Below are 21,331 nucleotides of genomic sequence, written 5' to 3' on the forward strand. Positions count from 1 at the left end.
GTTAATGGCAGAGATACTGGGATGAGCTGTCTTTTGTATAAACCTTTGACCATACCTTTGATACTTTCCTTAGGATAGAATCCTAGAAATTGGATGGGGAGGCAAGGGCTCACATTGCTGGAGTGAGGATCAATCGATACCACCTTTTAGGAGTATATATCAAGGGACTGCTTCTCTCTGACCCTCTAGCTCGTGTCCCAGGGCACTTGCTGTGCTTCCATGAGAGCAGTAGTGAGAGGACAGGGTCATGGCAGGGGCAGGGCCTCTGTGAGTGTGCCGTGATGGTTGTATTTCTAGGCTCAGAGCCTTTTCTCTGCTTCCCCTTTGTCTCCCATCCTTTACTGACTCATTTCCCCTTACAGTCAATATTTTTTGGAAACGCTATTTATTTTAAAATAAAAAAGGTAAAATAAAATTTACAGTTCTTTTTTGGTGTGTGTGAAACACAAGCAATCAGAGATTTGCTCTCCTAAAGTGAACAAGGTCCAATACTTAGGGATTTGTTGCTTTTTAAGCGTGCAGCCGTAAGTTACTTATTCTATCCACATCACGGATGGAGATCCGATGACAAAATGTGTTCTGTTGAAATAAAGCCGTTTTAATCCCTCATTTTAGACTCTTAGGAACCCAGCAGGCAGAAAGAGCTTTTGTTCAGCATCCTTTACTACCTGTTCGTTTGGAGCCCTAACATCTGACTGTAATTCAAGTTCTTGGTTTACTTTACCTCTCTGAGTTTTTCATTCATTCATTTATCCTTTCCTCTTTTTTTTTCCTTCATTATGTCTCATCCTCATGAGAGGTATCATTTTTTACTTTTAAAGAAGATAGTTTCTCGGTACGCTAGTTTACTGATTATTACATATTTTAAAAGGATCCTTCTTTCTGATCTTTTGTCTTTTCTGTTGAGTAGTGGCCATTTTTAGAGTACCTAATCCTTTGGGAATACAGTGAGAATCAGTCTTTCTTGGATGAAATAAGCTGAAAGAGAATGTAAGAATGACCTTGTTATGATTGAACTCTTGGTCCAAATAACATACACATAATGCATAGTCCCCTGAATACTTTTGCTTTGGAATTCTGTGATACACTGTATGTATTCACCACGTTGTCTCCTCGTGCTGGAGCCTCATACCTTCTGCTTGTCCCCAGTCCTGCAGCGGTTTCACGTCAGGTGATGGAGCAGGGCTTATATACAGCCGGATAGCTTACTTGTTCAAATTACCTATCCTGCCAGCCTGCTAGGAGATGTGTTAGTCACCCCCTTTGCTTGAGGCACCAAGGCCCTTGCTTTAATGCCAGGATGTTATTTGGGAGGGTGAGAAGCACATTAGACTGTTATTTCCATCTAACTGGCTCTGTCTGTGGCCCACTGTTGTTGGAGGACCCTAGATATGGTGGGTTACTGGACCAAGTGGGTAATCATTTGGGGGATAGTCAAGAACTGACTTCCTTTGCATTGGAATAGGGAATGTCAGAGGACCTAGTTCACCTATCCTGGGTTGTATCCTCTTCTAATGTAGTGCACGCTGCCTTAAAAGGTCATTCTCTGCTCTGAATGGAAGTAGTTAATCTCCTACCCTCCAGACTGAACTCAGAGCATTTGCCTTCCTTCTGACTTCCTTATTCATTACTCGTTCTTCCATTTTCCTCTTGCGAAATGGGTAGTCTGTTGCCTTTCTGCCTGCATAAGCTCCAAAAGTTGCTGAGTTTGAAGTCAGCATTATTATAAGCATGATGTGTGGTCCAGAATATTCCTGAGTTAGAGAGGCTAGTTATATTCTATTCTAGCTTCCCAAAGATCTTCCTTTTCAGGCTTCAACATGCTGGGGCAGAGTTGTGATTCTGACTATTCAGGCCACCAGAGTATCCATTAAGTCCTGGATAAGAACCAGACATTTGAGCTTAGTAAGCTAACAGCTGAAAAGAAATGGGAGATTAAGACATGGCCAGATTTAAAAGAAGTATGTTTATTTGGTTAGTGGGTTGATGGGGGTGTATCCCATGGACTTAACTTTCTCTTTTGCTTTTCCCCATACTCAGTTCTGTCGTGCGTTGGCAGGATCAGAAGAGTGGGCTGGTGACCTGGGGTTGGGTTCTGGCCATTAGCCATGTATCTTTGGACTAATCGCTGGACTTTTCTGGACTCCTTTCTTTGCCAATAAAGTTAGAAATTGAAATTATATGTGCTGTAAGGACCCTCCTCACTGTAGCATCCTGTAACACATCCCCCGTTTCTTATGTGGTACTTTCCTTTGGGAGCTGTGTACCTTCTCCTTCGTTGCACACCCTCATCTTGCCCCTAGCTCTGGAAATGGAGACTGTGCATGGAAAGGGGGGGGGGGCGGGATGAGGAAAGCAGGATGCTACGCCGTGTCCTCCTGGCCTCACTGACTAAAGAGAAGCCCGCTTCCTCCATCTGGTGCTCCCCCCTGGAGCTGAAATACATTTCTCACCAGAGATGTGCTGTGTGCAGCCTTAGGGAACTCACATTTCTACTTAGTTCACTATTTAACAATAAAGAAAGAAGAGAAAGCTTTATCTTCAGTCGCATTGCTAGTGCTGTAAAGTTTAATAAGAGATAAGCACAGAATGGAAACGAGGCAACTTTGTCAGGTATCGTAGATGGAAAGATAGTGAGAAAAAAGGAGCTAGTGCTTCTCATTTTAAGGATAGGAGAAATTAAGGCTATACTGTAGAGGATTGAATAGAATTAAGTACTTTAAAAGGCAAACATTAAACCAATAAGTTAAAAATATTCTCTCTTCTTTTATGTTGTCATGACTGCCTAAGAAAATTTGAGGGATCCAAAATGTTAACACATTGTTATCCTTCTGTACGTCCTAAGACGTGATCAACTCACGGGGAGACTGCAAAGTTTCTGGGGCCTGAATCTTGTATAACCCTGACTTTCCTTGGACTTTGTCCCTCTTACCTCTGCCTGGCCATCAGCAAGACAGACATCTGCAAAATGTGAAGTTTATATTTAATAAGCTTCTGGAAGACATTTCTCTCTATATATATTCGTTCCCTATGACCTGGCAGAAAATATATTTCCCAGTTCATCCTTAGTGCTTAGTTTCAGTCCCAAAGAGGGTGTTGATATATTGGCTTTTCTTTATGTAGCACAGATTTGGACCAAATATGCTAGACTTGCTCTTGTTACAATAATCACCCAGATATAGACATGAACCCCCATGTTTCTACCAAATTAGGGTTATTTTGCTGTTGTAGTTCTGGAAAAAGCAACCAGATGGGAGGCAAAAGTATATTTCTCTGCCCTGACGAGCCCTAACTTTATCTAAAATTCTGACATCTTTTGTTATATCCCACAGAGCCAACTAGAGTCCCAGTCTGCCAGCTTCATTTGTTTGCTTTTATGTTATGTTATGTTATGTTATGTTATGTTATGTTATGTTATGTTATGTTATGTTATGTTATTTTATTTTTTATTTTATTTTACTTTATTTTATTTTATCTTATTTTATTTCTTTCAATATTTTATTTACTTATTTTTTAATTTTACATCCAAGTTAGTTAGCATATAGTGCAATAATGATTTTGGGAGTAGAATCCAGTGTCTCATCACCTACATATAACACCCAGTGCTCATCCCAACAAGTGCCCTCCTCAATGCCCCTTGCCCAGCCCACCCCCACCCAACACCCCTCCAGCAACCCTCGGTTTGTTCTCTGTATTTAAGAGTTCTTAGTCTTTTTTTTAACCAAAGTATGTATGTCTGGCCCTAGGGTTTGGTTGGCCTGAGCTGTAGCCACATACAGCTTCCTCTGAGTGCTTGGATACAATGAGCAGGACTAATGTTGGCTTGGAAAAGGAGCAGGAGATGGCTTGGGGTTCGTTTTTCTTTTTTAAATGTTATACAAGTGCAGAGCAGTTGGCTGCCGTCCCCCTCTCAAACCATCAGCAGAGCTTGACCTTGGCCAAGATTGTGCCTCATCCTCTCGGCATTTTAGCATAGAGTTGCGTTTCAGCCCTGGAATGCTTAACCAAAAGCACATGCTGTAGTGATGGTTTCCAAAGAACGAGTTTTTACAAAAGGTCTACATCATGTTGTCTTCTCAAAACAACAGTTTTCTCTGAACCACCAACCCAATAAACCCCCAAATGGTGATTCTTTGACTCATTTGTTCACAAGGGCTACGGGGTTTTGTTGTTGTTAATAATACTTTATTGAAGTGCAGCATAATGAACATACAATAAAATACAAATCTTAGGAGTAGAGCTCGTGAATTATGACAAATTGTATGCATCCATGTAACCCTCCCCTCCCTTCCCTTCGCCTCCCCTCTATTCCCTCCCCTCCCTGTCCCATCCCTTCCATTCCCTTCTTTCTCTTCCCCTCCCTTCCAACTTCCTTTCTTTCTCCTTTTCTTTTGTTGAGCAACCACTCATCACAGCCCTTTACTGGCTTGAATTAGCTAAGCAGGACCATCCTGCCCAGACTTGGGGCCATGTTGCTTGGGGACTCCCTGTTCCTGGCCAGGGACAGCCTGGCTCTTGTGGGCCCCTCAGCCTGCCCACAGAACATGATCTCCTCTAGGGCCCTCGGCCAGGCCTGAAGCTGGAGGGGCAGCTGGAAGCACCAGGGCAAGGGCCCTGCCTTCTCCCGCTGGCTGAGGCAAGTTTCAGAAAAGGCCGTTCACTGCTCAGTGGTGCTGGGCTAAGGAAAGGGATGAGTTGGGAAGAGAGGAGCCAGGCAACGAGTGAACGGGGGACTTGGGATTGGAAACCACTCAAAAGAGGAGAGCCCCATCTCCTCCTCAGTGTGAGTCACTTGGTGTGCAGACACCACATCAGTGTCTGGCCCACCTCTGTTATGCTCAGCACATGGGAGCCTTTGCATTCCAGCTTGTCCAGGGCTGTGTGAGGAGGGTCATTGATGAAGTACTCACAAAAGTTGTTTCCCAAGATGCTTTTCTTTGAGGCCCCCAGATCAACTCTGGATCACAGTGCTCGTTGCCCACCATAGTGGGGCCCACCTCCATGTGGATCGGGGTGCTGATGAGCAGGTGGGGCATGGGGTGCGAGTCTGGGCCAGGGTCCCACCCAGGGCTTTGGGCTCAGCGCCGGTGCCAGCCCCTGAGGTTCCCGGACTGTGACTCCTGTCGCCCGCCCCCCCCCCAACCCCTCCCCCAAGTCCAGTTACTCCAGCTCTCAGGACTGGGGTTTCTTGTATCACATGGAACATCTATTCTGACGATGTACAGCCTGGGATTGGAAGGTTGTGCATTCATCTACCTGAGCAAATTACCATAAGACAGCAAATCCAGGTCAAAATGGGATAAAGACTTGGCATCTGAGTCTGGGCAGTTTGTTGTCACATCTACTTGATGTGGTTGCTGTAAAGCTTCACGATACTTGTTTTTTACAAGTTACTTTTGAAAATAGGTGATATGTGCACATAGTACAAAAAACATTTTTTTTTTTTTAATGTGTAATGAAAAGGGAATCTCTCCATCATCCTTTCCCTCGTGAAGGTAACCACTCTACCTGTTCAGCCTGAGGGTGGAGGCTGGAGCGGGGTGGGGGTGGGGGGTGTTTTTTAAGTCCCAGCTCTCTCCTCTGGTTGTTAACCAAGAATATGTTTCTCTGCCTTCTCTTTATACTCTAGGCTCTGATGTAGGGCATTTATACAGAAACTTGGACCTACAGCTTCAGGATGACTAATCCTGTTTGTCCTGTCCTGTTAAGTTCATTTTCTGTATCTGCCATCTGGCTCAGAAGTCCAAGTTTCTCACCGGATTGGCCATGAGTTGATGATTGTTGGAGCTGGGTTTTTTAATATTAGGCTTGCTTCTTTTAAAATACATATTTGAAATTCTCCATAATCAATTTTTTTTTAATTTGTATTTCTTTAGCAGTGGCTCCTGCAACACGTTTATCTACGTGTTTTTTGTTTGTTTGAAAGTAATGTTTAATCGCAACCTACAAGCAGACTATAGGTGGATCTCTAGACAGTCACCCCCACCCCATAGCCACCCAAATCAGACATTGATAATTCTAAGGTTACAAACATGAACTGGGGTAATTATTCACCTTCACAAGCCATTCTTCTTTTTAAACATAGGATTGACCTCAGATTTATTTTGAAAAGCCAGCTTCTCTGGCAGGCAAAATTTGACTTGATTTGTACACTAAATTTTTCAAGAATATAAATGTCATGCAGAGCAGAGAACTTATATTCAGCCTGGAACAGTATTTTACACAATTTACGGGCGCAAGAGCCAGGGAGGGAAGACTTCTCGTTCCCAACCCTCTCAATTGGAGAGAAACCAAAGCTTGATGGATGGATGGCTTCCCTTAGCCAGTTTTAGCTCCCAGCCTTATTTTGTATTCCTCTGTGGCAAGTGGATGAGAAGTCAGGTCTTCCCCGGATTAGAGCTTCCCAAAGATACACAGTCCAGGGAAAGGAGCGAGGCTGTTGGTGTTTTCCAATTCAAGTCCCATATGGTTTCCCTGGGGCCATTTTATCTTTGACATCCTTTGGTGCTCTCTTCTTTGTCTTGCTGCTATCCGATCACCCAAGGCCTCTTCAGTCCCCATTGCGACTGTTCCCACTGGTCAGGGAGCTCCCTGGGAGCAGCCCTTTAGAGCAGCTGTCACAGTTGAGCCGCATCTGCTTTCTGACAAGCTTGAAGACAGAATGAAGGAAGTCATTGAGACTTTCCCAGTGGAAGCGGAGCACACAAGCAGCCTTTGGGACATGGATCAATATGCTGTGCGTTTAGGGGGCCTGGCAGCTCGTGTCAGGGGAGAGGGGGCTGATTCCCAGAGGGGGCAAGGATCCCATGGTCTCAGCTCTGTCATCATGCAGGGTCCTAATGCCGGAATGGTTCCCGGAGCCTTTGGTTCCAGCCTTTCCTGGACAGGGAAACAGACCGAGGCAAAATGCCTGCTGTGTCTTAAATAGATTCTGCTCGCTGCAGCCAATAAGCCCAACAGCTTGGGAGGTGAACGAGCCTTCCCGAGAGATTTCTGTTGCACCATTCATTCCTCCTGCCTCCTGCCCCTCACATACTGCCCCCTCCCAGCCCTCCTGCTCCTCCTCTCTGACCTGATTCTTCTCACAGTTCTCCTGGTGGTTTCTTTTCAGGCCTGTCTGGTTTTGGTATTCATTACACTTTTATTGGTTTTCGCTCTCTGCTTTTTCCTTCCCTGAAGCTGTTTTTCCTCATACTCTGTATCTTTTCATCTCTTGTGTCCACTCTGTCAAGTGCACGTCTCCATCTGCTGCTCTTGTCTGACTCTGCCATGGCTTCTCCATTGTCCCCTTGCCTGCACCTTCCCGTGGCCTGCTGGCTGACAGCCTGCCCTCACCAGGGCTTCGTTGACCCCAGAGAGAAGTCGGGTGCAGGGATTTTGAATGGACGGTGGAGGAGCCTACCTTGAGCAATCCCAGTTACGGGGCAGGTGACACCGCCAGTCTGGGTAGTGGACCTCAAAGATGGTGGCCGTTGCCGGGCAGCGTGGCAGTGAAATAGGTAAGTCAGAAGAGGGGAGGTAGGGGACACAGGAGTGACGGCCTGCACCCATCGAAGGTGATAAGAACAGGAGATAGAAGAAGAAGGCCGGGTGGTAGCTAGACGTCACAAGGGAAAGCTGAGCAGGAGCTACACTAGGGGAGAAAACCAGGGGAGCGAGACCAGTGAGAGAGGCCAGCTCTGCCAAACAGAGGCCAGCAGCATGAGGGTGGGGCCAGGAGAAAGGGGAGCCTTAAAGACCCTTCTCCCCGTGCATCTCTGGTCCTTTTGTTCTTTTTCCTTTCATGTTCCTGCCCTCATGTTATATCGGCAGAAAACAAAACAAAAAGCAGTCTGTCTTTGAAAGGGAATGGCAAGAGCTGGAGAATTTAAAGCTGGATTCTTGCACTTCCCCATTTACTGGACTCTTGGGCCCCTTTGCGCATCAGGCTGCTGGAGCCATGAGAGCCAGCCCCTTACTGGAACCCCTTGAATGGAGTCCCTATACCAGCCCGACAGCCCAGCCAGAGTGGCGGCAGCAAGGGCAGCCAGCTGTGGTGCGCACCCACAGAACCCTTCTATGAGCATGGGGCAGCCGGGGGGGGGGCAGGGCTGTCGGCCAACCCAGCTGGAGGGCTGGGACTTGGTGTTGGGCAGGGCCTGGGCTGAGGGGTGGCTCTTCCAGGGCATGACGCCGGTCCGTCATGGTCTCCTCTACGCCCAGGAACTAAGCTGCAAAGAGGCCTGTGGTAGAAGAAAGAGAAAGGAAGACTCTTGCTTTAAAAAAAAATGTTAAAACTGAAGAGGTAATAAATGCATGTGGCAAAAAATTCAAAAGATACAAAAGAACGTGTGATGAAAAGTCTCCCACTTCTGTTCTGAAGTTCCCTCTTCAGGCATCCTGGATGTACCAATTTCTTGCACATTCTTCTAACTTCTCCTTTTTAGGTCTGCTGTTAATCTAGTAGTTTTTAGATTTTTGATCCAATGGAACATTTGAAACTGGATGTATATGTATGTAATGTGTGTGGAGGGACTAAACGATAATAAAGAAAATTGTATCTCGGTTTATTGCCAATAATTCTTGCTGGGGCAGGAATGGTTTAAAATATTCAAATAACTGGGGCGCCTGGGTGGCTCAGTCGGGTAAGCATCTGACTTCGGCTCAGGTCATGGTCTCGCTCAGAGCCTGGAGCCTGCTTCAGATTCTCTGTCTCCCTTTCTCTCTACCCCTCCCCCACTCATGCTCTGTCTCTCTCAAAAGTACATACACATTAAAAAATAATAATAGAGTCTTAAAATGCTAGCACTAGAAAGGACCTTCCAAGACCCTTTGTACCAAAGCCTCACTTCAAACATGAGAAGAGGCCCAGAAAGTGACTTCTCCAGGGTCACCAAGTGAGCTAATGGCACTTTTTAGGTAGTGGCCTCTGGAAAGATACGGATTCCGAAATGAAAGACAAATGGTGGGGCACGGATTTAGAAACTTCCTCTATTGGACACAAATACAGGGAAAGAAATCAGTCATTTCCGGGAAAACCCCGAAGTCAAATTTCACACTGAAAAATAGCACGCATATGTGCGTGCACGTGTACACACACACACACACACACACACACACACACACACAGGCTTTGGCAGCAGAAAGAAAACAAAAGTCTGCAAAGTCTACTGTCTGTTGTCTGTCCCGCTGAGCTGGGCAGAGGCTGTGAGGGGCAGCGTGACCTGGCTCCTCTACTGAGGAACCTGCATCCCTCGGACCTCGTGGGAGGACCTCCAGCCTCGTGGCTGGAGGCAGAGGCAGAGGCAGAGGCAGGCACTTTTTGTTGGGCAAGAGGGAGGCCTGCCCACCCAGAGTCGAATAAGAGGACAGCCCGTGCATGGACCCCAGGTCAGAAACGCCAAGGGGCGTGTGGAAGTGTGCCTGGCCATGCCACTATGGCGCTCTGGCACCACTGGATCCGTGAGCACAGACAGTCCTACTGTTTACCCCGCCTCCCAGGAAGAGACGCCCCAAGATGTATATGCTGACAAAAGGGCAGCATAATTTTTAAAAATACTCTCTGCTTTGACATTCGCTCCAGACATCGTGAACGATTTCAGTGTCCAAGCCAGATTGATGGGCCTTTTGATGGCTTCAGAGAGAGGGGACATGTATGACTGTAAACACTGGCAGTAAAAACCCTCAATTGCTTTGAAATGGTAAATTTCCAGGCAATGTGGATCTGATGTTACACGCCTCCTGCATTAACAGCTTTTTCTTCCTGTTCAATTATTTTGGCTGGTAAGGGAGTGGAAATTACACTTCAAAATATATCGATGGATATTTTCAGTCTTGCTGAGAGCTTCAAAATATGTACCAATCCCAGGAACATTCCCTTAATTTCCACACCCCACTCCCCCCCCCACCCCCAGTTTCCCAGGGAAAATGGAGATATCAACTACAGGCACAATTAGACTAAAGAAGCTGCAGGAGCAGGGCTTTTTTCACTTCAAATTCTCTCTGGTCTTACTGTGTAATCTCTGAGCCAAATTTTGCTCCAGCCCTAAGTCTAGGGGTCCATCCTAATATCCACCAGGTGATGGGGTTCTTGAAAAAGAAATGAGCATTCCCAAGAGCTTGGGCCCAGGGTCTTGAAACAGGGCATCCAACGGAAGCAGAAAAAACTGCCAGTTCTCCGTGGCATCATTTTCACCCGAGGGATCCAGAAGTCCTAATCTCACGCACATGGTCCTCTCCTATGCCTAGGTGCCGGGCACATGGGCAGCCACCCAGCAATGCCCCAGTTGTGTTTCTGGTTTTCTCCTCTCTACGTGACCAGCTTCTTTCACTCTTCTTTCTAAGCACCAGACCTGGATTTACGGCTGCCTTTCTGGACAGACCACAGAGAAATCAAGTTCAGTTGAACATACCTCCCAAATCTGCTCCTCCCACACTGCCCATTTCAGTTAATGGTTGGTTACCTTACACCAAAGCACTTGGCTCCTACGCTAGAAATGTACATGCTGTTCTTAATTTCTTTCTCTATCCCCACTTCTAGCTGATCTCCAAATCCTTTGAGTCTCTCCTCCAGGGTTTCTGCCCTAGTCCAGGCCCACAGCACTGCTTGCTTGGACTATTGCAGTATCATTGTGACCCCGTGCCACTAGGCTCCAGCCTCCTCACTAAAATGTATACCTGATCATGTCACTCCCTGTTTTAGAATCTTGGATGGTTCCCCACAGCTTACCAGAGTAAGTTCAAATTTCCTATAAAGACCTGGAAGACGTCTGTTAACTGGTCAACGCCTACCCCTCTAACCTCACTGCCATCACCACCCCCTCCCCCGTACACCCAACCCCCTCACCGTTTCCTGTGCTGCCATTCACTTGCACATCTTAGCGCCCTTTGTTTGCCTCTTCCTCTTCCCAGAATGCTCTTCCACCTCTTGCCTACCTGCCTGTCCTTGAACACAGCTCTCAGATGACTTCTTACTTGAAGAAACCCCCTTTGTGCTTCTATAGAGTTCCATTATATCGTCTTGTGACAATCTATGTGTATCTCCCCATGGTCAGTTACTGGGCTCCTTGGAAGCTGTGATCAGCTTTTGTTCATTTTTGTATCCCTGGAACGTAGAATTGCCTGGCATGGTGAGCCCTCAAGCAGGAAAGGAAGGGACTGGGAACACCCCCGCGCCCCCCCGCAGTGGGTAAACAGGCTTATTGCATTTTCGTGCGACAGAAGGGGGAGTAGCAGCAGCCGGCCACCCTAGGTATTTATTCACTCCTTCGCTCACTGCACAAATATTCAGGGAGTGCTGCCGTGATGCCCAAATACTGTGCTAGAAACTGGTGACACAAAAGAAGGCTGCCAGGCTCTGCTCAGAGGAATTCCCATTCAAGGGTGAGAGACGGGCATGTGACAAAGACTGCCCTGGCATTTGGGGCCATCTGTTCTGCTCTGAGGACCTTTGCCACTCATCTCCCAGGAAGCCGTGCAGAGAGAGAAGGACTGAAGGAGAACGTGATAAGAGATGGGGAAGGTCAGGGAAGCCTTGGAAAGGGCTCTGCCTCCGGGACCAATTCTGCTGACCAACTGGCTTTACTTATGCATCTCTCCTTTGTAGAAATTCCTTGCTGTTAAGAAAAAGCATCTGACACATTTCTAATTAGCGCTCAGCCTCTGCAATCTTATTATTCCCAAATGCAACAGCTGGCTCATTCCATGATCAGTAATAATATTCGGAGTTCCTGCAGTTAACCCCCAGAACCAGGGTCACTCCTCCCAGCTTCTGATGGAACCACAGAGGACCTCTCACCCCTCCATCCTGGCGCAGCAGCGTTCGGCCCCCGTCACCATGATTGCAGGGTGGGGCAGCACTCCTGAGGAAGCCCTGTTGGGCAGCCCAGGTTACTCACTCCGCTGGCCCGCACTGACCCCAGCCAAGTCGCTTCCTTTCTCTGGGCTCTAGTCCTGCATCGTCTCTCAGGTGCCGGACTCAAGAGAGAACTGCAGGCTGCATCCAGCTACTACGTCCTTCCCTCCCATCAACCCGTACTTAATGAGCGTGTACGTGCGGCTATGTGCCAAGCGCTGTTCCAAGGGCTGGGGAGACCATGGTGAACAGGACGAGGACTCCTGCTCTCATGCAGCTTACGGTCCAGTGGCAGAAAACACAGTGAAAAGCCAAACAGGAGAATGATGATGGAGTTCCTCTCAAACAGCCAGGTCCTCTCCTTGATGGTTTATGGAGACTTAGAAATAACATTCCCTCAGGTACAGCGGTGCCTTGAGTGTGGCCAGCTGGCAGTGGGGAGCACATGTCCCACTGATTGCTGGGTGACCTCCGAAGGCACCGGCCTGAAGAGGGTCCCGCCTTCCTCGTGGGGTCATTGTGAGTTTTCTGCGATCGGGCTTCGGCACCGTGCCTGTTGCGTGGTCACACACGTTCTGTCCCCTGTCTCTGCCTCCTTTCCTGCTTAGAGCAGACACGGGGGTCTAACCAGTCTCCCTCACCCACCGTCTGAGTCCCCGCTGCAGCTGCAGACAGGGCAAGAGGCTTCTAAGCCCACTGACTCTCAAGGATACTGGGTATGCTGGCGAGAATGGATGCAGCTGGGGCCCTGCACTCGGCCTCTCCAGGCCGCTCAGCACAGGCTCGGAAGGGGTGGGCAGGCACGCACTGGTGGGGCAGGACGGTCATCGTTGTTCGGCCTCTCTGGGGTCTGTTCTTCATAGCCCTGCTGAGCAATCTCTTGCACGAGCCCCTCGCCCCAGCAGCCAGCAGCAGTGCCTAAGGTGGGGGGGGGGTGGTGGGCTGGGGTAAGAGTTTGCCCAAGCCACTCTCCTAATATGTGACAGAACCGGCATTTGAATGCAGGTTGTCCGACTCCAGAGCTAGGCTCTCACCTGAACTCTACTCCCTTTCCCCCCCTCTGTTATCCACCCCGACATCAAATGTACACGGGCAGAGTTCCCTGGGGCCTCTGGGAGCGCCAGGGGCATACGGCTCTCCCAGCTTACCTGAGTGCTGGCTTTGCCCGCTTTCACAGAGACGGGGACCATGCCGGAGAGTAATGCCACAAGGGAGAAACTGTCCAAGGAACCAGAAGTCCAAAAAGGGCACAGTTAGAGGGACCTCAGAGGTCATCTCCCTGCATGCCTCCTTTTCTGGAGGAGAAAATGGAGGCCCCAGCGGGGAAGTAAGTTCCCTGCGTACAGAACTTCTGATCACCCTACAGACTGCCCAGTGTGCTCAGAAGCCCTGTACTGGGACCCAGGCAGTAGCATGGAGAATGGACTCAAACCCAGCCCCACCTCTTACCTGCTGTATGGCCCTTTGGCAATCGAGAGTGTCACCAAGTCCCGGCATGCTGGTTGTGAGTGCTCCAGAGATCACGTGTGTGAGGGGCAGGCACCTGGTGGGTACCCAGTGAACTGCAGCTATCATTATCACTCTTGTTTTCCAAGTTCAGTGCGTGTTGGGCAACACCAAGTCTCCTAGGTGTTGCTTTGATCCTAGGATTCTGCTGGAATCCACTCCTAGGACCAGAGAGGAAACAATGCTTACTCTTATCTCTGAACACTGAAATCCATCTCGTGGAGGGCTAAGCCTCGGCCCGCACCTATTTAGGATCCAGATCTGGAAGAAAGACCACGGGCTGTAGCTGAGGTGACAGGTGATAGCTCCCGGCTCTTCCCACTGTGCTGTGGCTTCCGGCCCATCACTTAGCCTCCGCCTATGTCAAATTTCTGTTGGCCAAATGAGCATGGTCGTGACCCGCCTCCCTATCCCCCACCCCACCCGCCCCACCACCGTGGGAAGTTTATTATGTCCATCTAAGGAAGGGCTGGCTCTGAAGTCTAACATCATCCAGAGAGGCGATGTCTCTATGGGGTTTTCCTGGTGGTGGGTGGAGCGGGGGCGGGGGGCAGGGAAACAGCCTTCTTTTTGGGACAGAGCTACAAGTGACAATTGCTTCAGAGGTGTAGCATCCTCACCACTGACCCCTGGAGAGGAAGAGGTGAGACATGTAGAAATCCTGCCAAATTCTGCATCCTCCTTGCCTCCCTCTCCTCATACAGCCCTCCTTCTAGAGCCATCAGAAACCCCATCCGCCTGATTCTGGGTTCTAGCTTCATTCCCCAGGCCTAGGCGTGAGTTTGGAGCTTCTCACTAGGGGTTGGTGCGATGTCTTTGGATCCCACATCCTCTCACCTGGTTTTCTCAAGACCAAAGGCAACTAGACATGCACAGGCCAGGCTGGGCTGAGGGAGGCAGCCTATGGCAGCAGAGGGCCATTGCCCAAGTCTTTCCACCTGGTTGACCTGAGAGCCTGTGTGGAAGTGGGGACACCAGAAGGGCAGTTTCCTTATGTTTTCTTGTTGTTTGGAGATGTCCGTGGGCCTGACCCTTAAGCAACAAACTTTTCTTGGCTTCCCACAGAGGACATGACTACCGGGTCAACCCCATGGCTCCCGTGGAAACCAGGCTATGGCTTGGCAGTGGATAATGCTATGGCATTATCTGTGGAAATGGATCCTGGCCCCTACTGCAACCTAATTAAACTCCCCAGGTGAGAGACACCTGACAGCAAGGCTGGCCCACTGCTCCAGGGCCAGTGGCCCCTTCACACCCACCTCCTGTTGTCCCTGACTGCTGCATGGTTTGGGCCTCAGACTCCCTGCTACTCTTTGTGGGACTCTCTTTGTACATTCTCTTTCCAGGGTCATATTCTTGGTAGGGCCATTTTTGGACTTGTGTATGTGTCCTCATGGTTAGTTTTCTGAGTCAGGAGGCGGGCACTGCAGTTGCAACGATGATCTTTCTGCAGCAAAAAACTAATTAGGGTTTTCTTTCTTCATTTTACTTCATTCCAACAGAAATGCACTAAGCATCTATTACATGCAGGGTTCAGTCCCGCACACTGGAGAAACAGGGGAAAATGAGTGGTGCTGATGGGGGGTGGTTGGGGGAAGGCATGAGCTGTCTGACCTCCCCTTTCCTAAGGCAGCTTCATTTAGAGGCCAGGACCTTAAGTGGGTCAGGACCCTATGTGGGAGCCAGTGTCCAGTAGCATCGGCAAGAACTAAACCCCCTGCTAACTCTGACCGTGGCATTCAAGCGCCCAGCCTGCCCAAAGTCGACTCCCACCAGGCCCTTTCCAGCATCCTGGCCCCAGCAATACCAAGCAGCTCTTGTCCTTGAACACATCAAGGACTGCCATCCTTTGGACCTTTGCTCTGGCTGTTCATGAATCTAATACCTCGCCCTGCCCTCCCCCTGCCCTCCCTCTTCAGAATTTATTCAAAAGTTTATCCAACTTCTATGAAAAGCCTTCTCTAAGACCCCCCTTGGAATACAATATTTCTTCCTCCGTGATCCCTGCTTGGTTTAGGCAACATCTATTCACTGCGAGTCTGCTCTGTGCCCGACACTGTGCTGATCTGCTAGCCCACCTTTCCTTCTGTTCTGGAGGACAAGAGCATTCCACCCGGGATTCTCCATGCCTCCAGGCCTGGGGCAAAATCTCAGTGATGTCTGTGTCCGTGTCTCACCACGGTGTTTGCACTTCGTGGAAAGTGCAAACGGACAGACGGCTTCTAGACTGGGCTCTGACCACTAATTAGTCGCGTGGCCTCTGGCCAATCTTCCAGCCTCTCTGGCCTCCTTTCTTCCTGGTGAAATAGTGGTAAATGATATCTCACGGTTGCCCAGGGGACAGGGGAAGGTCTGGAGGGAAGCCTTATGAAAGCTGGAAGCCCCAGGCCAATGGAAGATGTGGAGGGGTTGTACCCCCATTCCTCTTTCGCTGGCTGTGAAGCAGAGTCGAGTCCCCTTCGCTCTCCTCGAATGTCAAGCGCACCAGCTTCCAATCCCTCCTCGGGGCCGGCCCTCGCGCGGCTCGGAATCCCAGGCTGCGGAGGATTCCCGTGCAAACTCCACTCTCCTCCCGCCCAGCCATCCCTTCCCAAGGCCTCGCCGAACACACCTTAAGCCCCGCGCCAGAGCGCAGTTCGGAGCGCAGCCCAGAACCGCAGCTTCGCGGCGCGGGCCCGGGCCGGGGTCGCGCATCTCCAGCCGGTGACTCAGGGCCGCTCGGGCGGGGGGTGGGTGGAGGTAGGCGGGACCGACCAGGGCCGCGCGGGGGCAGCCGCCGGGCGCTCGGGCGCTGAGCGGTGGGAGCGGAGTCTGTCTCTGGCCCGTCGCCATTCCACCGCGGGCGTCTGGCTCGCCGGGCCTCGCTCTTGCGCCGCTTCGCACCCGCCGCGCTCCCCTGCCGGTGCGCCGCGGCCCGGGCAGCCGGCGGGGACTGGAGCGCGGGGCGGGCTCTGCGCGCCAATGAATGGGCGCCCGGGGGACGCGCGCGCTCGGGGCTGAAGGGCATTAGGACCGTGAGGATCGCTCCGCGCTCCTGTCTCTCCCTATCACCCCCCACCCCCCACCTCTCTCCCTTTTCTGCTCTGCAGGACTGAGCAGCCAGGCGCGAGCGAAAACAAACAGCTGGGGCTGCGAGCGCCCTCACCCCGGCCCCGAGAGCAAGCCGGCCGGGCCCCCCACTCGGGGCTCCCGCCCGCCCACCATGAGGAAGATCCGCGCCAATGCCATCGCCATCCTGACCGTAGCCTGGATCCTGGGCACTTTCTACTACTTATGGCAGGACAACCGAGCCCACGCAGCATCCTCCGGCGGCCGGGGCGCTCAGAGGGCCGGAGGGAGGCCAGAGCAGCTCCGCGAGGACCGCACCATCCCGCTCATTGTGAGTACGCCCTGCGCGCCGGGCGACCGGCCGGGGAGCCGCGGCGCGCGTCCTTAGCCCCGAGCGGCTGCAGAGGGCGCGGGGCCGGGGGCGGCGTGCCCGCCGCGCCCTGCCGGCTTTGTATCTGTTGGAGCATTCCTGCCCGTTGTTATGGCAACCTCTGTCGGGCCAGCGGGGCCGGGGCGCACGGATGGAGGGAGGGTGACAGCGGGTGGGGGCTGGGAGAAAGTGCTGCAAGTTTGGTGGGCCCGGTGTGCGCGCGCGACTGGGAACGTGGCTCTCTCGGCACTGCGCCGCCGGAGCCGGGGGCCAGGGGTCGGGGGCTGTCCGCACCTCGCCCGCCCCAGAAAGGCGACTGGACCGTGCGCGCAGAGAGCCGGCAGCTGGAACCTCGTGTGGCTGAGCGCGTAGGTGGCCGTGCGCACCCCCTCTCCAGTCTCCTGGGGGCAAAGGACGTGGGGTGGGGGCGCTGGGTAAGGCAGGGTGTCTAGGGGCGCAGGGGGCTTTGCGCCCTCTTTTCAACAACGGATCAACTTGAAACTTGCTTCTTTGGCACGGAGGACTCCCCACTAACACCCGCGGCGTTCTCAGGGTCCGGGAAAGGTCTCTGTACGCGCCCCTCACCCCAACACGAGGGTCCATCACGATGCGTTTGCTGGCAGCGTGTGCTCTAGGGCTGGAAGAGCCCCTCTCTCTAGGTCAGCCCCGCGACATCAGAGCGAGCAGGGAAACAAAGGTGGCGGAGCACGGCGGGGGCCTCCGCGGCGCTGCCGGGGCCCTAGGCGCTCGGGGGACTTAGGCTAAGGCGTGCGGAGCCCCCGCCGCCCTGCAGGGGGCGTGCCTGTCGCCGCCTCCGCCCGGGCCCCGGGTGACAGCTCGGTGTGGCAGGGGCACCTGTTGAGGCGGGAGGCTCTGGGACCCGCGGAGAGGCTCCGTCGGGCGGGCCGCGTTCTTCCGACCGGGCCGGTGGCGGGCGAGAGACTTGGACGACCCCCGGGACGAGCGGCTGGGCTGGGGCAGCTTGGCCAGAAAAGGAGCCAGGGGAGGGAGAGCAAAGTGCGGGGCTGAGGGTGGGTGGCCTTTCTGATGAGAAATATCTGGGCCTGGGGAGGGAGGGTGTGGAACTCCTCCGGGAGGTGCAGGTTCAGGAGGGCGAAGGCTTGCGTGGACCAGAATCTGGGATATTTGTGCAAAGGCAGCTGAGCCCCAGGAATATGGTGGAGGCGGGTGTTAGTGTGGAAGTGTTCTCATATTCCCATCCTGCCCCAGATGCCGTGTCTTGTTACCCACCCGGGAAGAAGTAAAAATCTCCTGCAAAGGAACCATATTCCCAGCTTTGCCTGAGGAGACCTTGGGGTTTATGGGTTTTCCAGCCCCCGCCCTCAATTCCCAGATCCCTGTCGGGTTGAACTCTCTGGGGGTGAGTCTGATTAGGTGGAGGGTTCCCTTCTAGGCTGAGGGTCCCTGTCACTGAGAACTGTTTCCGAAGGACTTGAGGATGTTTGGGCCGAAAGGCTGATGAGGATAAAGCCTCCAGTGTAAAGACCCCAGAGTGTTGGGATCTGGGCAGACTGACAGGCTGGAGTGGGAAGTGAACAAATCGTAGTGGCCCCAGACCTGCAGGGAGTTTGCACAGCACTGACCCACATAAGCTGCCCCCTTCTCACACCCGGGGAGGGCCAGCCTTGGTCTCAGGGTAGGTGGGCTTGGAGCACCAGGGGAGAAGCAGGCTGGCCGGATGTTCTGTCCTTCGCTATGGTGATGTGTTGGGAGGAGGGTCTGAGCTGGAGGGGGAGGGTCTGACTTGGCAGGGGGAGGAGGAGGGAAGAAGGGAGAGGAGGGGGAACCCAAGGGAAGAAACTGCTGCTGGAGCAGAGCCTGAGGCTGGGTCTTCTCACCTTTGTCTCCACTTCAGAATCCTGACCTTGCTCTTGGACCTCTCCCCACTCCTCCTTGCCTTCTGAGATCAGCCGGGAAGGCCGCTCAGACTGAGAGCCCTGGAATGGTGTGCCGGGCTCTGCTGGGGGCACATGGCACTTGTTTTGAGGGGTGGAAATTGGAGGTCATGGGGGGCTCCAGTGAATATCCCTGCTGGCCCCCTCCTTGTTCTCTTGGGGTTTGTTTTGCTGCAGATTAGGAAAGGGCAGTGAACTGGAAGCTAAGTTTCAAGTGTGAAGGGTTATCAGGTAGATCCCAGGGATCCAGGGAGTCGGGGTGCAAGAAGAGAGGGAGAATGGGGGTTTCCCGGGAGTGAGCCACAGACAGTTCTCTGGCCACCTACAGGCATGGCCAGCTACCTCTCTGCTCTTACATTTTAGCCCTGGGTGTCTGTTTCGTAGGCCTTGGTCCCCAGTCACACACCTCCCTGGACACAGCCTTGCATTTTCTTCCTACCTTCCAAGCTGTTTCACTCCAGGGGGGTTCTTAGTCATATATGCCATCATGCAGGGACTATGCTGGAAGCTTCTTACATCCCGGCATCGATGCACACAGCAAGATTTAAGTACTTGTTAGGCAAATCAAGCAGGATTTCTGCCCATCTCTGGGAGCAGCCAAGCCTCACACCCTCCCACCCCGCCAATATTTTGTCCTGAGCTCCAATCTGACTATACCTAAGGAGATGGGGGAATGCGTGTTGGTCTATGAACCCTATGTCCAGCCTGAAAGGGGCAGGTGCAGCTGAGGATTACTCTCCACCCCCCCCCCCCAAACACTGTGGTGAACCTCTCACAGGTCTTCCTGCCATTCCAAAACATGTCTCTGTGTACTTGGGCCAGGACGCTGCATGTGGATTTTCAAATTCTTAGCGGATGATGTGGCCAGCCCTGCCGACAGAGGCTGAGAAAATTCAGACAAACGTCATCATCACTCCCCTGGGGAACAGAGAGCAGAGCTGGGAAAGGGAGGGTCTGCATAACAGCCTGGGCCAGGGGGTAGTTCTGCCTTTACAACGCCCGGGCTATTCGAAGCCAGCCAAGTTGTTTCTGGACCTTGGAGGCGCTGTTTGGCATTGTGGGGTGTCGGCATGGCAACCGTATGGCCCGGATTTCTCCAGGAGGTCCTGATTTTTAATATTCTGTCCTGCTGTCAGCCCATGTGTCACAAATTGTGATGTGAAAAATTGGTAATGGAATGTGTAAAACTATAGGGAGATACCGACTCCATCCCTCAGTGGCTGCTTGCGATGTGGCTGGGTTTGTGATTTCTTCATGCTGTGTTTTATGGGCAAGGCAGTGGATTTGAGGAAATCCACTCGAATCTGCATTGATGCAGGCTGGCATTGGGCGGCAGCTGAAAAGCAGGCGGTGGAGCAGACACGGCTGGCCTTCAGTCTTCAGACCTCACGGTCAGGAAGAACGTTTGTGATTGACTTGGCACCTAGGTGTTCCATATGCCAGTTCTCCAAGAAGCCTGGGTAGGATGCTAAGGTGTTTCACGGAATGTCACTTTACAGACATACTTTTTAAAGGCTGTCCGTTATGAAAATTTTCAGGGTAGGGGTACTCATTTGCGACATGTCCTGTTTGGAACCCTGGAAGTTTTAGGCAAGAGTTTTCTTAAACTGGAGTTTCTCATCCTACGCTTGGAATACTGCTGATGACCGTGGACAAAGTCCTTCTACCTCTGGACCTTGATTATTTTCTGTTAAATTGGGGTTAAATGATTTGTAAGGTTTGTTGATCCTTGGATAAGCTGATGAGAGCCTCATTTCTAGAAGCAGATGAATGGCTTTAAGGGAATTTTCCTGATGCGTGTTGTGAGGTTTCTTGCTTGTGGACGGACATGCCCCTGTCCGGAGGAGGTCCCGCGGTAACCCTGAGGCCTCGCAGGGATCCCTGCTTACCTAGCGGGAGGGGACACATATGATGGCCGTTCTGGTGCCGTTCCCTGAGAGCAGAGGCTTCAGTCAGATCTGGAGGAGTTTATATTTTATTTATAATGTGTGCATTTTGGAACTTTGGGAATACGGTTTGCCTAAATCACAGAAAAGGATTTTATATTTCATTCATCTAGGTGCCACACACAAGGAAGAGGTTGAGGAGGGAGACGCACAAATACCCACAATTCCCTTTGCCAAAATGTTCAGATTGGAAGGGCCTGGTTTCCTGCCCCGGGGGTCCCATCCTGGGTCATGTTGAGACCTGCTCATAGGACTTGGGGACAGCATAGAGGCACCAAGACTGGTAAGGGCCTGACAGCCCAAGGGTCACCTCCCTGGGAAGCCTGAGGTCCCAGGATTTGTAGTAGGGAGCTGCTCACTCTCCTCGTGGGCCCTATGTTTCTGTGTGGTATCAGTAGTTCCCCCACTGGCTGCTCCAGGCATCGGGCCTGGCTTCCTTCTCTGGTGGTTTATCAGCTCTGTGAGCAGAGGAAGCCCTGAGGTCTGGAAATGCCATTTAAGTAGACATGGAGGGGCAGCGATAGGCAAGGCAGGGCTGAATTGCCCAGGGAACTGTCTTGCAGTAATGGAGGAAACCGCCCTGGGGTCAGAGGTGAGCCTGTATCCGAGCAGTTCATTACAGTTAGAAGATTGAAGATTTATCCCCTGTTGGCTTCTGGAGGAGACCTGAAACCTTCCCTGTGACCGGAGGGCAAAGACACAAGGAGGCTAA

General features: G+C 51.7%; 1 protein-coding gene, 1 long non-coding RNA gene and 1 pseudogene across 4 annotated transcripts in view; 1 reads left to right on the forward strand and 2 right to left on the reverse strand.

Moving 5' to 3' along the window:
- Window positions 1–4,788: 4,788 nt before the first annotated feature.
- LOC107180870 lies at window positions 4,789–5,036 on the reverse strand (annotated as a pseudogene).
- Window positions 5,037–12,183: 7,147 nt separating this feature from the next.
- Window positions 12,184–16,820, reverse strand: LOC122239644. Of its 3 annotated transcripts, XR_006218950.1 has the most exons (8): window positions 16,580–16,820; window positions 15,951–16,335; window positions 14,599–14,786; window positions 14,177–14,294; window positions 13,584–13,710; window positions 13,283–13,500; window positions 12,982–13,051; window positions 12,184–12,751 (listed from the first exon to the last, which is right to left on the reverse strand). It is a non-coding gene; the product is annotated as an uncharacterized LOC122239644 (long non-coding RNA). The 3 variants fall into 3 exon arrangements; XR_006218949.1 differs by lacking the exons at window positions 15,951–16,335; window positions 16,580–16,820 and adding an exon at window positions 15,418–15,732; XR_006218951.1 differs by lacking the exons at window positions 15,951–16,335; window positions 16,580–16,820 and adding an exon at window positions 15,418–15,732 and having other exon boundaries at window positions 12,982–13,128.
- GALNT16 (polypeptide N-acetylgalactosaminyltransferase 16) overlaps window positions 15,957–21,331 on the forward strand; it is a 93,070-nt gene continuing 87,695 nt past the window's right edge. The window contains exons 1-2 of the mRNA XM_042989986.1: window positions 15,957–16,042; window positions 16,429–16,718. Of these exons, the coding sequence (XP_042845920.1) occupies window positions 16,542–16,718 (177 nt within the window). The 5' untranslated portion in view covers window positions 15,957–16,042; window positions 16,429–16,541. The remainder of the gene's footprint in view (window positions 16,043–16,428; window positions 16,719–21,331) is intronic.

This window comes from Panthera tigris, chromosome B3 (genome assembly GCF_018350195.1).
Source record: "Panthera tigris isolate Pti1 chromosome B3, P.tigris_Pti1_mat1.1, whole genome shotgun sequence".
In the NCBI taxonomy this organism is placed as follows: Eukaryota; Metazoa; Chordata; class Mammalia; order Carnivora; family Felidae; genus Panthera; species Panthera tigris.